This window comes from Ixodes scapularis, unplaced genomic scaffold (assembly GCF_016920785.2).
Source record: "Ixodes scapularis isolate PalLabHiFi unplaced genomic scaffold, ASM1692078v2 PGA_scaffold9__187_contigs__length_104089568, whole genome shotgun sequence".
NCBI lineage: Eukaryota > Metazoa > Arthropoda > Arachnida > Ixodida > Ixodidae > Ixodes > Ixodes scapularis.
Window position 1 is genome coordinate 85,593,003 of NW_024609884.1, and position 15,440 is coordinate 85,608,442.

At 48.1% G+C, this 15,440-nt stretch overlaps 1 protein-coding gene across 1 annotated transcript in view; it reads right to left on the minus strand.

Moving 5' to 3' along the window:
• Positions 1-1,689, minus strand: part of LOC8029048 — a 73,595-nt gene extending 71,906 nt beyond the window's left edge. The window contains exon 1 of the mRNA XM_029968311.4: positions 682-1,689. Coding sequence (XP_029824171.3) covers positions 682-1,678 — 997 coding nt within the window. The 5' untranslated portion in view covers positions 1,679-1,689. The remainder of the gene's footprint in view (positions 1-681) is intronic.
• Positions 1,690-15,440: the final 13,751 nt, after the last annotated feature.

Consider the following 15,440-nt stretch of genomic DNA (forward strand, 5'->3'; position numbering starts at 1 on the left):
CATGATCATTATTCATACGAGTTCGTCATTTTACAAGTCTGATCAACGCTTTGTCTTTTAAAAATGACGCTTAAAAATGCTAAGTACCTCATGTTAATCGTGCACCATGTGTGATATGTTTTAGATCGCGCACCTAATATATATCAATTGAAAACATTGAATAAGTTATGATTTCAGAAGACGCTCACATCGCTATGCCTCATGGCGAAACATGAAAAAACTGACTTTGGAAGAACTCCATTACCGCGATGTATGCTTTGAAACTTCAATCTTGAAAGAAAGAAAGGCACGGGAGTACGAAACCGCACCAAGAAAGGTGCAGCCGAAGCAGGTGGGAGGTTTGGTCAGAACTCTCACACCCCCTTCGGAGAAAAAAAACCGCAATCACTCCCGAAAACCACGCTGATTTCGCTGCCCTTAACGAAGACGTTAGCATAAAGTCGAGGTCGTACTGCTGATAAATCATACAAAAGGCAATCCGCAGACAGTGTGTCAGGTGCGTCTTTGTAAGACATTCCTATCCGATTGGTAATACAAAATCTGCCTGCAGACACCTTCATACAAATGTGTGAAGCATAACTGCTCGTAACATGCTTCAGACGCAGAAAATTGTGTGCAACGAACAGCTTTTGTATGATGTACGAGCAGAGGGCCTGCGGCTTTCGAGGCACGTTCGCTTACCGTCTTGTCCAGTGAGAGCCAACAGTTCGCCCTCCGTGATGCCGACCCGATCGAGGAAGGCAGCGGCGCCTAGGCTGTCGGCCACTTGTCTCAGGGAGCGGTTGCCCAGGTTCGTGACAGCCGCGGCCGCCGACGTGACGGGGCTACATGCCGGACGACGCCTTGGGTCCAGCTGATTGACTTCAGGATGCTCCTCTTCAACGGGCCGCCCAGCCGGACCTCCGGGCTTTCCGGGCGAGTAAAAGGTACCCTGTCCAGGGGGCATCTGGTAACCAGAGTCGAATCCGTTGTAGCTCTTGTGCTCTCTTTGCTGGCCCGGAGGCTTGAAGAAGGTTTGACCATTGTCCTTTGCACCCAAATTGTACGTTGTCTTCGGGCTATCCGGAAGAACTCCTCCGTAGCCACCGGAGGGCCTCCTGAGTTTGTCACCGCTGAAACCCGCCTTGGACGACTGCGGGCGACCCACAAACGGAGGCAAATCGTCGGTCATTCCAGGACCCGACATATCGTATCCCTGAGGCCTGGGAAGTTCAGTTGGCGGTCGAAACGAGTGTCCCTTGCCCCTTTGCAGCGAGTAGCCACCATCCTCGGGGCTCCGGAGGCCCACGTTTGGGTTTTGCGCTATGATCGGCATATCGTCGATGTTCTGGTTGGGCAGGTAGTTTGGCCTGGACCGCTGATACTCCGCCGGAGACTGGAGCTGAGCAAAGTTTTGACCCTGGGGTCGAATGTGGTCTAGCAGCTCGGTGGGTAACCAGACGTAGAAGGCCGGGATGTCGTGTCGAGCTTCGGCACCCAAAGACCGGTCCCGCTTTGGCGGCAGGCTCCGGGCGCCACCGCTTTTGAGGATCTGGAGCTTGGACTCCGGCTTGCCGGGTGACGCGGCCGCGCGGCTCAGCACGGGCTGCCAGCCACCGGCCTCGAGACGCGGCTCGGTGAGCTGGCCGAGCGCGCCGACAACCAGAAGACAGCAGAGGGTGGCAGCTCGCGCATCCATAGCGACAGTGCGTATGCAGGCAGCGCACCCCCCAAGACGTCTTTTAACATTCGCGCTGGAGGGGGAGGGATGACCACGTGACCACTTTTTCCTGCCCGCCCGTCGTGAGACGACATCCTCACCGGGCCCTCTTGAACCTGACCCGAATCGCGCCTTGCCCTGACGTCTCCCGCGCTGGCCTTCTTCTCGGCAAACGAGGAGGAAGGCTGCGCTCTCCGCTTTCCCCCGCGGGACCTCGGCTGGCCGGCCCGGTCGCCCCCGCTCGTGCTCCCGACCGCAGGACGCTCTCGTACGGCCTCCCTCTCGTCTGCGCCAGCCTCTTACCGAATGGTTTGGCGAAGACGACGGATCGAGTGCCCCGCAATTTCGGTAGCCAGCGAGGAGAGCGCTAGATCGAACTACGCTCAATTTCGACTGATTGCAGGCAAGCCGAAGCTTGCAGCTGCACGCGTACGGCTTAGGTATTCAATTACGAGAAAGGGAGTCAGTGTTTCATAGCTGTTCTCATAGTGGGTATCATTATAGATGGATATATGTAGCTTTCATCAAAACACGACATTTCACAGAATCAGTCTCAGGAATGAAACAAACTCGCGCATGTGCGAAACTCTTTTCGGACATGGCCGGACTAGATACGCGCTGGCTGTCCAGAGTCGCATATAGAGAGATTTTAGTCAATCGAAGGAGCGGGCAGAGCCAGGGCTTGCACTAGACGATGAAAGGGGGCTTGAAATGCTCTCTTGACCAACCAAAACCCAAAAATAATCTCCTAGCGGTGGTAGCGAGAAACAGTTTTAATAAGCGTATAAGAGTTAAATGTAGTAACTCCTCAATGGTTGAAAATATTGTGTACTTGATGTTTAGATTATGATACTTTGTTTCGCTCGGACCGAGTCTGACCGCTCGGATGGCAGATTCCCGGCCCTCGGCGCCTGGTGTACGAATTGCGTCGATCGTTCTGCTAGATTTTTATTTTGCATGAGCGTGATCCAAAAATCAAGTACCCCTATTTTCAGTCACCGAGAGTTGCTCCGGCGCACTTACTAATTTTGTTTCTCGTGACCACCACGATGGTATTATTCGCGGCTTCTGGCCACCCACATTCCAATTTCTGAAGACGCTCTGGAACACGCCCAGCCAGCTTTCGAACCATGGCGCCTCCTCATTTACCTCCTACACTTTTCAATGTATGGCCAACCCTCTCTCTCTCTCTATATATATATATATATATATATATATACGGCTCTGGCTGGTCTTACGGGCTCTCGAATGATGCATGACAGCGCCTATAATTCCAATGCAGCACTGCCACATATATAGTTGGCTGCAAGCGCCACTGGGCGGCCGGGAGCAGCGCCGCAGCGCGATCGTAAAGCGTGTTTCACATGCAGCGGTTTTGGCCCTAGAGCAGCGTGATTTCTACCGTCCCGGCGCTCTGGCCAGCACCAGGGGTTGAGCTGCACGAGCGCCGCGACGGCAGAAATCGCGCCGCTCTAGGGCCAAAATCGCTGCACGCACGCAAAATCGCACAACTATAGACATTTTCTGTGTACTCTCGTCCCCAGCAACCTAATAGGCGTATCCGGTATGGGCGATGAAAAAATAATCCAACGTTTCAACCTGCGAATAGTAACAAAATAAAGGGGAGGCAAAACGAGAAAGTGTTACGGTTACGTTTATATCCTAAATGCCTTCTATTGGCGTGGCAAAGGCAAAACAATGTTTTCGCCCATACTGGAAGTGACGTCAATTCAAGATGGCGGCGCACTTGCAGAAAAGGTCTGTACTCGAGGAGAACTTTCTGTGGCTATGCATGCAGTCAAAGGCAGAGGAGCGCGTGCTTGGGACCCTTTCCGTTCATCTTGCTCGGTCTGATCACAATAGACCGATCTCACTAAGCGTTCCATGCATGCGTGACGCCGCCATAACTTTAGTTCGAAGGAGGCAGGCGCCGGTTCAGGAGACTAGCTCGTGCAGACCCTCAGTGGGGTTATCGCTCATGCAGAAAGACTAAATTTCTTGCGACGCATGGTGACAGTGGTGGCGTAATAAAACTGGCTGTGAGATGGGTCTATCTTCTTGGGGAGCACACACATCTAGCTTTAACTTTCTGCTATTCGGCGCAGATGCCGACTCTTCGAAAGCAGGTTCTCTTCTGGCTTTCTTGGGTGCAGGCATTAAGTTTTACGAAGGCCCATCGAACACCGTGAGCACGGATCCAGGGACAGCTTCTTTGTGTGGTATCCCGGTACATAATCCTCCGGTTTAAAGTGCCTGCTGCCCACAACCGTAAAAGGAGATTTATCATTCGTAACAAGGTTCTCCCTTGGTATCCTCTCCTTCCACTGAGTTCTTAGCGATTCATCGGTGGGCAGCTGGTGGAAAGGCAAGCCAGAAGTCTTCCCCGATGTCGACTTGCAATCCAGGACGTAACAGTAAAGCATTGAGTGACGCAAAACAGAACCCACTAACGGCAGGGTGGAACAGCGAGAATAATTGGGTCATAGTGCCTCCGTGTAGAATGATCAACGATGCACATTCTTTCACCTGTGATGGAACAGGCAGTTCGTAAAAGAAGAGCTCGAATCTAGTCCGGCCGTGTCCCTTACACTGCGAGTCAATCAGCTTCACGTGCATGCTCTTGCTCGGATGGTGCGCCAGCCGGGATGTCATTCTTGGAATTCAGCAATGCTGCAGTTCACATCTAGGTTTTATAATGGGGCTAACTTTCCATCAAACCACGCTGCAATCAAATTCTAATATGGATGATTTACGGTGCAGTACGCGATAAAAACAGTTGAGTGGTGCTCGCCTATCCGTTCGGCAAGCGACGGTAGCTGGCCGTCAAGCTCACCAACATCTAGAAAGGCAGCTGCCAGAAGCGCTTAAAACTCGTGTGCGGCTTTTTATTCAAGTTCCCGCCCACAAGTAAAAAAAGCTTTATTTTCATTAGTATACTGGCAAGGGAAGCATTTTCTATACTTCGTTTAAGCAATTAGGACCGAGCGCGGCCGATGTTATGAGCCGAAGGGCCAATCAAACAGCGAAAGAGGCACAACGTCATGGCGTGCTCTCTGCAGTTGATAGGACTTGCCGGTATTTGCCGTCTCTCTGTGCGTGCTCCTCCACCGGCTGGTCCTATCAAGCGCAGAGAGCACGCCATGACGTTGTGCTTTTTGCGCTGTTTGATTGGCCCTTCGGCTCATAACATCGGCAGCGCTCGGACCGAAGCTGAAACGAAGTATAGCTGGGCTAACTCAGAGAGCCCTTGAGATGGAGTTTTAAAAAATGGGACTGCCAAAATGCGATCGCCGCTAGGACAGTCCATACGAAAACTACGTTTCATGTACGAATATAATGTTTCCGGGTTTTAACGTTCAGCTGAGCCACGCCATACTCCACAAAAAAGCCCGTGCGTCTACTTTCCCGCACAGCACTCGGAAAGCCAAACACCGCAACTTACGGACACAGCTCGGCGAATGGCGATGCCGAAACATATGTTTAGACCAAAAAATGCAGTCTGAGTTGTGACAGTAAGCAATGGAACACTTCACGCTTGCATTGCTTAGTGTCACAACTCAGACTGCGTTTTTTGGTCTAAACATATGTTTCGGCATCTTCACTCGCTTAGCTGCCTCCGTAAGCTGAGGTGATTGGCTCTCCGAGTGTTATGCGGAAAAGTAAATGCACAAGCTTCTTTTTTTTTTTTCTTTTTTTTTTTTTAGAGTGCACTTGCCAGGTTTTTTTCTGTAGATCACAGTAATTAGAAAGTGTTAGCAGAGCGTGTTTGCGCCCATGACACCGAATAGGTCACACCCTACGCTCTTGGAAATGGCTGCGTACATACCGTTCCGCGGTGCGCTCGGAGCACGAATCATGGTCCCACTTTACTAAGCTGAGCCAGAGAAAAGGCAGAGCCTTTTCGCGCTCCAAGGGCCGAGCAGTCTCCGGGGCCAAAAAAAAGAAGGGGTGGACACCTCTTTGTAACTGCAGCTGAATAAAGATCAGAGCATGCTCTCTTCTCCTCCTTACTTGTTGAGCGGATAAAAAAAAAAAACTAATAATTGGTGTTCCTACTTCTTTGCGGGGAAGTGAGTGCGCAGACATTAGTGAGCATGCGTTGTAAGCTTTGCCGATCACTGTTACCCCAGTTTAAAAAACAATAAATGATGTTTCTTCCGGACGGCCCTCTAATATCTTTTAGATGTCATTGAGTAATAGTAAATAACAAAATAGATACGATTTTTTTTATTTTCAAATGACTAGGCTTTTGTCAGTCACCATCCGTGGCCTAAAGCAAAAAGTAACTCCGCCACTTTTTTTTAAATTTTTTTAGTAGGGCTGGAAGTGTCCCTAAATTACAAAGTAATATTTATGTGTGTGCTTTGTGTAGTTTTGTAAATATCTTGCTTCAAAGTTTTCTTTCGAATGTGTACTTCAATACTGAAATTGCCTGCTCGAGAAACGCCAACTCTGGTGCTCACCTGCGTGGCTCACGTCATGCTCGTATCGCAAAACAGCGAGGCGTACGTCTGGCCCAGTGGCAGGAGCGGTCGCGACTCCAGCAAAACGGACGCCACCAAGCGGAAAAACCGGGAACCAGCCGGACCAGGTCGCTCCGCGCCCCTCCGCGTCTCTGGTGGCTTTCACGGCTGACAGGTGTTGTCAGCGCGGTGGCGAACAATGTAATTTGACGAAGGTTCGAAAATTCTTAAGTTTGCCTGAGTGTTCATTAGTGTAGTGAAGCCTCAGTTGATTGTTACCGTCCAACACATCTTTGAAAGCCCGTTCACTCCACAGCGCACGTCCGCGTGCTTACGATTTCTTGGATGGGGAGGAATCACGGAAAAACGTTTTGATTTCTTGTCTCTCTCGTATCACATTCAAAGTGACGACTACTTGGTAACTGATAAGGGGTTTCTTTATAATGATGTGCAACAGTGGAATGAGGACGACGGACGAGGTGTTTCACTGGAGGGAACACCAATTAATGTTCAAATCAAGTGAATGGGAAGGTTCGATAGCCGCTTTTCTTGAGTTTTGAATTGTGTTCGATAAGCTTCAAGTTCGAGCCACCCACTCCGGTCGGTGCGTTGGCTATTCACCTTGGCTGCTTTTCGCCGAAAAAGCCTCTGGACCACACTGAAGGAGTTGGGCTGATTTCGCAATTACTTTATTCAAGAAAACCTTCTCGCTGCATATGATTAATGAGGGAAATTATCTGCTTTCAAAAGGTGTTGGACGCGTCTCGTAAAGTTAGGAGCTCTCACGGCATTAGGATCTATCGCGCCTTCAATATTTATATTATACCCCCGTCGAAGCCAGCAGCAATATACGTCTACATTGCTCGGGTTGACCGGCAACAAAAAATACTCATTTTCTCCGTTTTGTTTCGAAGTCAAGTTCAATGCAGAGGGGTTCTGCGTGAATCCCCGATGAAAACTCTCTTCAGTTTGTCCGCGTTCATCTCCGTGCTACCGGCTAGGACCATTTGGCTAAGTTTAAGCAGTATCTCTCTTTCTGTCAAATATACTTTCATTCAGTAGTTCACCTAATAGCTAGTAAACTAAGCTCATATTTCAACCCAAGGAATATACTGATATCGCTTTAGTGGGACATAGTACGTCAAAATGACTTCACGATTTATTACTAAAACCTGAATTGAAATACGAGTATCAGCTGCTTAGTGGGGCGCTAGAGGGTTAACATGCTCCTTGGCTCAAGAAGCGCTTGCTTAATTTTTTAAAATTTTCTGCAGCCTGTGTTGTTGACCGAGCAGAGACTTCTGGAGCTGTTTCTTAAACGCGGATACGTACAAAAGCTCGATTTCGCGGACAGATAAATCGCATGGTCCAGACATGCGAGTTAGCTGAAAATTACTCTTTGTAGAACAATTCTGTAGTCATCGCCGCTTTCCTTAGATGATCAAAACTAATTAGAGTCTGTTACCGTCTCTCCGGAGCCCGTAGTTTAGGTTTTGAACGAAATCTCCGAAATGAAAGTTTGACATGAACAAAAAACACCAGGAAAACAAAACTATGCTTTGCAAGTTTATGCTCACCGGCTACACTTAACCGTCTCAGTTCAAATACCTATAAAATTAAGCATTAAATAAAAGAAACTCTGTTAAATTGAATGCGCCACCCGTTCAGGCGGCCCGGCCGAGCCGACGCGACCTGGACCCAGCCTCCATGTTTGTTTGGTGGTGGCGCCCCCTATAGGTCGCTGGAGTCGCGAATAGTTGCCTCACCGGCGGATAGGGGGGCTGCAGCACTTGCCGCCATTGGGTGACTTTAATTTGGTTGATTCCGGTTTCAGCGCGCTCACGGCTATGCGGGTATTTTATGTCACTTTCGCTTAATGTTTTTATGTAACCATGTGTCGTTGTAGCGTGCAGCTAAGAAAACAGCGGTATGCAGAGCCACTTTGAGAACTACGCAGTGGTTTCGTGTAATAATTGTTTACTTTTTTGCGAGTACCTTATGTTGGATCTAGTGATGTTCGTCGTTAAAGAGTAATACAAGAAACATGTTCCTCCTCAGCTTTCATCCTCAACTCAAAAGCGAAATGAGAAATCACGTGGTCGCGACGTGCTTGGGCACCGGAGGCGATGACTCCAAGCTTCCAGCGTGCTTTTTAAGCACACCATAGAACTTGTCATTCGCAAGTGATGATAAGTTCCGTCACGGCACTCATTGGCCACGCACGCGAATCCAAATATTTATCGACGAAATGATTTTTGACGAGCGCAAACGTCCGAGTGACGCAGTTCTCGTGTCCAATGCGTGAGCTGCGTGCGGCTGAGGTGCTTTGGGTACCGAGGATGTATCGCAGTAAAAAGGCGAAGAGCTTTCGAAGGAAAGGAGGCAAGAAATAGTCCGCTATATTTTCAAATTTTCATAACAAAAAGCAGGTGTTTGGCTTTCTACTAGTTTTCTTTTGCCCCACTAAACGATACGCGATTACCGTATTTACTCGGGTAATAGCCGCATTGTTTATGAAAAAAACCTGAAGGTTCGCTTTTCCGCGGAGCATGCTGATTGCTAATCACCGCGATCGACAGCATGATTCCAGCGGTTTACAAGACAAAGATAATGTCTTCTTACAAATATACCAGCTGTGCAGATTGCATTTGTATGGAGACTCATGTTCTAGATATATTTATTCGCTATGTTATTTATGTGCAACGCGATGATTGTCTGTATATGTGCTTTGCGGGAAAGTAGAGACAACGGCCTTGTTCAGAAATAGTGCGGCTATTACTCGAGTAAATACGGTATTAAAATCCAAATCCCAAATTATTTATCCCAGCATAAAATTAATTTTATGGCCTCTTTAATTTCAGGCAGGTTCGACGGCGAAACGACTGAACACCGGGAAGGTTCCCATTTTCTAAGGCCGCACCCCCTGACCCTAGTTTACAGAAAATAATTAATCAATCAACCGACTAATGCATTGATGCATAGTAAGAAAGTAGGTCGACAACCTTATTAACAATCGGCTGAATCGCAAACAAAAAACACATGAAATCGAAAGTTTACTGTTTGATTTTCGTGAACACCAACTTTTTGTGAATTTCAGAGGCAAGAAATATCTTCTGTAATGACGCAGATAGTCTTACGAAAAAATGTAATATTGTCTCGGACTGCTTTTTTAAAGAAATTAATTACTCGAGAACTAATTTGATAGATCTTAGGCCGAGTGGAAAGTTTCCTTAAAGGGGCGATGCAACGATTATTGTATTTTGCGCTAATACCGCTTATAACGAATCCCTGACGTTAATGACCAGTAAAATAACCGTTCCTTTTTCACCACACGCAATCGAAGTCGCAGCAAAAAAATAAAGAAAACGAGCAAAGTTCCCCCCCTCAACTCGCAGCCAGAACAAGCGGCCACGTGACCTGGAGCCGATTATATGCCGCCAATGTTGATCATAGCCATGCGCTGGGGTTGGCAAGGCACAGGACACGCGCTGCGTTCCAGACATTGTTATGGTTCGGCTGTTGTCGTCATTGTAGCGATTGGACACAGGACACTACCCGAATGCTTCTCAAGGTATAGATTATCACGAGCTCAAATCGAGTGCCGACGCAATGCTCGGGTCCAATCTATGAGCCGCATTCAAATATCGTCACTGGGCGGTACTGCTACCGCCCAGCTACGTCATCAGGTTTTGCGAAGGAGAAATTGAATGAAAACACTCGGTTTTGTCTTCGAAATTACAGCGCAACAAAGGAGTTTGTTGGTCAGTGGCGTTGCGCGTGAGTATCCTTGAGTCCCACTAGTGCCAGTAAGCTCGTGTAAAGTGAAAAACATTTCAATTGAATATCGTTACACCGCCCCTTTAACAATCGACAAAGCTAAATATCTCATTAACAGCCTTTCACAATATTGACGTTAGAAAATAAACTATTTTTTATGGACATTTGCTCATGACACGCTCAGGATATCAGATAAGTGAGAAGCCCGTCAAGTGAAGTCGGACATTTGTCTTGCGCAAAATTCACCAAATAAAATTAAAGGGCTCTAGGGAAGTGACCTCCGGTAAGTTTGGCTGAAGTCAAATGCTAGGCACCACTTCATGAGCCCGTGACGTACAGACCTCTATTGAAGCAGATGCGTTTTGTACATTGCGGCGTCGCCAGCCACTAAAAGTAAATCGCTATCCGGCATCGACAACGCTGCACCCTGCTGATTTCTATGCAGACGGCTTCTTTTTTGCATCACGTTGCGGGTCCTATACACTATTTCAATGTTTACAAATACTCAGCCCATCCTGCGATCTCCTCAGCCCCGAACGCGCATAGTCGTTGCTTCCAAAAGCGAGCAAATGACACGCCATGAGCACGAACACTGAAAATGGAACCGGCCACGGGCTCTTTTTGGGAAAGGTCTATTAGCGCCGAGAGCCTTCGGTGGCGTCCTCTTATAGGAAGTTTTCACTGGCGGCCATAGCTGTGTACGCGACTGCTGAGCGCGTGCAGATGGCGAGCTTCCATGGTTCCTTTGGAACGTGCATCTCCCACCATCATGATTGCCGGTCTTAGCAACCTATTAATATGGGCTCGTTATGAGCATGCGCTCTAGACAGCACCCACAAATATGGCGTCCAGTGAATACTCCTTATAGACGCTTTAATCACGCGCCAGATTGAGCCGCCATAGCCGACCTTCTCTTGTTTTACCGAAATGACGAGTCACTGAAGCGGGCATTGACGAGTCTCCACAGAGGCCTATGCAGGGGAGAAGGACGCAGTATAGCACCTAAAGTGGCGATAACGTGCCCTGCAGTGGCAATGATAAAGTGAAGCGAACAGAATAAGAGGAAACAAGAACTGAAGGTCGGTTATGGCGCCGCCCATGCACAGCTGCTTGAAAGCGTCTATAGTTTCCATTCGTGACGTCACGACTAGGATTTGCCTCGCCGTGACGTCACGAGTTGTTACCCTGACTAGTTACCATCAGTTGCGGCGACAAGTTCGATGGTGTCTTTAACAAACAAAGTGGAAGCTAGGAGACATCGCATTCCGAAACTAACACCGCCGAAGTTGACAGTCTGACAATGCTTTTATGCCCGTGGCTTGGCCAATCGGGGAAAGCTGACCGCAGCGACGCTTTTGGTCGCGCACTTCGCTAATAAGCTGCGAGCTGTTTTGGTGACGCCCTCATACGGTTCCCTCTTGTAGCGTCATTACCCTGTGAACAGCAAGTTCGATGGTGTTTGTAATGAGCATGGTGGAAGCTTGAAATCATAGCGCTCCAAAACCATCACGGCCAGCACCGTCTAAATTGAAGTTCTTACATTCCTCTTATTTCTGTCGATGAGAAATCCTTTGCCGACGTCAAAGTCAGCATTCGGCCAATCGTGTAAGGCCGACCACAGCGACGCTTTCGATCGCGCACGTCGGCAGCACTCTCAATATACCTTTTTGCTAAATTACTAAAGCACCAAGAAGCATGCTGCGAGTGTAGTTACACGCGATGCACCTGCTGGTGTCTGCAGCCGTAACTCTTCTAAACCAAAAGCCCCAAACAAAAGGCATCTTGCACGCGCCTTTGTCAACGCCTTATTCTGATTATGTACTTAAAATCTTTTATACGGGGAAGGTGATTGTGTGCGCCGCGTGTACCTACATTCCCAACATTCTCCTTGATGATTGGGTAATTTAGCATTGGTATATTAAGCCTCCTGTGACCTTTTTTCACCGAGATAGTCCAGACGTTTGTGTTGAAATGGTTGACATAAATCAAATAAATTCCACCTGCTAAAAAATTATTGAAAGCACTTGAATAACTGCAGACATGGGAACAAGTACGGTGTACAGTTTTTTTTTTTTTTTCATGAACAGGTTAAGCGACGTTTTACGCCGCAAAATCGATTAAGAAGGACTAACATATTTTGGAGTAATATCATGAACAAACAAACTGCCTGATGTTGACGATTACGAGGATCAAATAGAATGGAAATTAAAGGTTCGTTGCCTATTTCCACGAGTTCACCCATACTATATGAAGCAATTATCGATTACGTTAAAGACGCCAAGCGAAATGCTTTTAGGAAAAACACCTTTCGCTGACTATTTTTCTTATTTTAATTGAGATCCTAAATGCACGATTATAAATGTACATTAAGCTACTGATTTGGATAGTCGCGTCATTATCACTGAGCAAACTTGTCGTCATAAGTAACTGGGCTCAATATGCGCCAGGGATAAGCTGATTCCAGTGCTTCACACCCGTACAGGATACGCGTGATTCCTCACACGTATCCTCTACACCGACATTAAAAATAGTCAAAACGTGTTACACAATGAATGGTAGAAGTTGTGCACATATTAAGCAGTAGATATAAGTATCAGACGACAATTTACAAAGTCAGGCGAGAAATGCGGCGAAAGGAGACGAAAAACACGAATTCGAGCGCCTTCGCCAAGGCGCGGAGAGGAGAGTGGAGCGACGAGTTCAAGTAACGTTAAGGCGGCCGCGTCACGTGATTCCACAATGGCAGCTCCCATACGACCGAGTCTGAAAAGGTCTATAGCTTGTTTACTAGTTTGCTTTTTAACTATTCAACATTTGTAGCAAATGTTCGTAACAAAATAAATTAGTTGTTAGTTGTTTATACTGTACGAGTTTAGTCTACCCGAGTATGGCGGCAATATTATACCCACCGTATCCGAGCAATATAGCCAGTGCGGTGCATCCGCTAGCCTGGGGCTTTTGACGTGCACCACGAAGAACTGATACACGACCGCACTCCGGTACAATGCTCATCCAGATCCAAACGGGCAAGAGGGGACATTGAACCACGGCCGGACTGGAAGCGCGCGCTTCCAGTCCGGCCGTGATTGAACCTGCAGGATCCCTGGGCTCTACAGCGCGAGCTATCGCTACACGTGCTTCGAGCTGCGGTGCGCTGTTCGCAACTCGAACACCCTATTAGCGCCGAGATGTTTCGGTGGCGCCCTCTTATGGTTTCCCTCCGTGATGTCAAGACTGGGATTTGCCTCGCCGTGACGTCAATAGTTGTTATTCTGGCTACTTACCATCGGGTGCGACGACGAGTTCGATGGTGTGTTTAAAGAGCACAGTAGAAGCTAGGAGCCACCGCAATCCCAAACTAACACCGTCAAAGTTGACAATCGGACAGTGCTCATATATGCCCGTGGTTTGGCCAATCGTGGAAAGTAAAGCCCCTCGATGTGTTTATCAAGGGGCTTTAGTGGAAAGCTGACCGCAGCGACCGCTTTTGGCCACGCAAGTCGCTAATACACATTTCCATAAAATCATATAAGGGCGCGTTCATTGCTGTGATTGCGTGTTTTGCACGGGCACTTTCTGGGTGGCCGCAATTGCAAGCGAGTGCTGGCTGGTCTGTGATTTAGCACGTGTGGACTGTGGGTTGTGTAAACAGTAGAAACATCAATTCACCGATGTTTGTTCGCAAAAAAGCTCGCTACCTCCCGCTATCAGCGGACCCCTGCGCGCTTCGGGTTTTCTCTTCATTTTGTGTCACATCCTTTTGTTATTTGTACTACGTTATACAAAGCGCTCAGGTCCTTACAAACGTATAACAGGTACTTTTCCGAAGAAAAATCTTCTTACCCGATCACTGTCCATTTCTGAAGAATCTTTTTACCCGATCACTGTCCGTTGCTACCGGAAGTCTACTAGGGAACCAAATAGTGTGGCACCCTCGTGGTACCAACTCCCGCCTAATGCGATGAATAGATGGCGGAGATTCAGTGCCAAGATGACGGAAAAGAGATCCGCGCCAGCTTGCTGACGCTGGCTGATCTGTGTGCTAGAATTAATTTATTCGGCTACGAATTGGGAGCTGTCAGAGCAGGAGCACATCGCAAGTGACGGAGATGTTTACGTGTTAAGATAAATATCATGTTGATTTTTAAAAGTTACGAAGCGGAGCACAACAATTCCTATTATAATGCAATCGCTGTTTTCGTTAAAACTGCTGATGCACGAGCTTGCCCATCCGAACATGGAGTAACCAAGGCCGGCAGTCCCTGCACCGTCTCCGTCGCCGTTCCCCGCTCCTCTGGTTCTTCATTCGTCCGCGAGAGGGCGTGGGGCGGGCTGGAGTTGAGAATACTCGGGGACAACTTTTCTCGGCATTTCCGAGAAGAGGAGGCGAGCTCGCGCACAGCTTTGGTCGGCTCTCAAAATTGGAGAGGGCACGCGTGCCCGTACCTTTGACTGCACTTCCAAGAAAAGTTGTCCCCGAGTATAACAGACTCCGCCACCAATCCCTCCAACGCTCATGAAGTTACCGGTCAAAAGTGAGCGCGCAGTTATGAATAATAGAAAAGAAAGTGAGCGTTTTCTGCCAGAGCAAAGCGTTCAGCATGGCTGCATCTGTATCGCGATATTTCCGTTTCTGATGCTCGCAGAGCCAAAATTTATTTGCTGCCCTGAAGCAATTTAAGCAGCGCTTCATAGATCGTGCCCTAGAACTTCGCTTTGCTAGCGGCACCTCGGTGCAGTCAAGATCGCACGGTTGTTTGACAATAAATGTCAGGAACATGTGGTGTACGATATATAACGTCAATTATTTGATTCGGTTACCTCGTTTGTCGGAAAAACCACTACGAACGCTGTCGCACGTCACGTGCTCTGCTGCGTCATTCTTGCTGCCCTGTCAGGAGCAATTATATTGGAGTGATGCTCGTCTAAAGCCGCTGTATAAACCAGGACCTCAGCTAATCTTGACGCGAACACTTGGAGCATTCGGAGTGGCGCAGAGCACAACGAAAATTTCTTTTGTTCATCCTTCGTAATGACAATCAGTGGTCAAAACAAAGCGGGATAGTTGCAAACCCACAGCAGAGCGTAGCGTGCTCGACCTTGCAGAACGACGCCAGTGCCTCTGAGCGAGCAGCGAGTCACAACGATCTCTCAAGATCACTTACCACCGTAGCAGCTCAGAGGGTAACACCCTTACAAAAATATGTATGGACACTTCTAGGACGTTCTATAGATCAGCGTCCATAGGGAGGACAAAAGGCGTCTATAGGCGGACCACGACCTCTGTTGCCTCCGTGAAGTCGTCCTATGGCTGCCTTATAGAATATTGGCCAACGGACGTTCTATGGAAGTCCTATTCTATGGATGATGTGTGGTCATCCTATACCCTCTCCATGGCAAGGCGCCATATAGAGTCCATAGGGACACTATAGGGTGTCTACACAGGGTCTTTACGGTGTCTATAGGGTGGCTTTAGAAAACCCATACGAAGTCTACAAGGA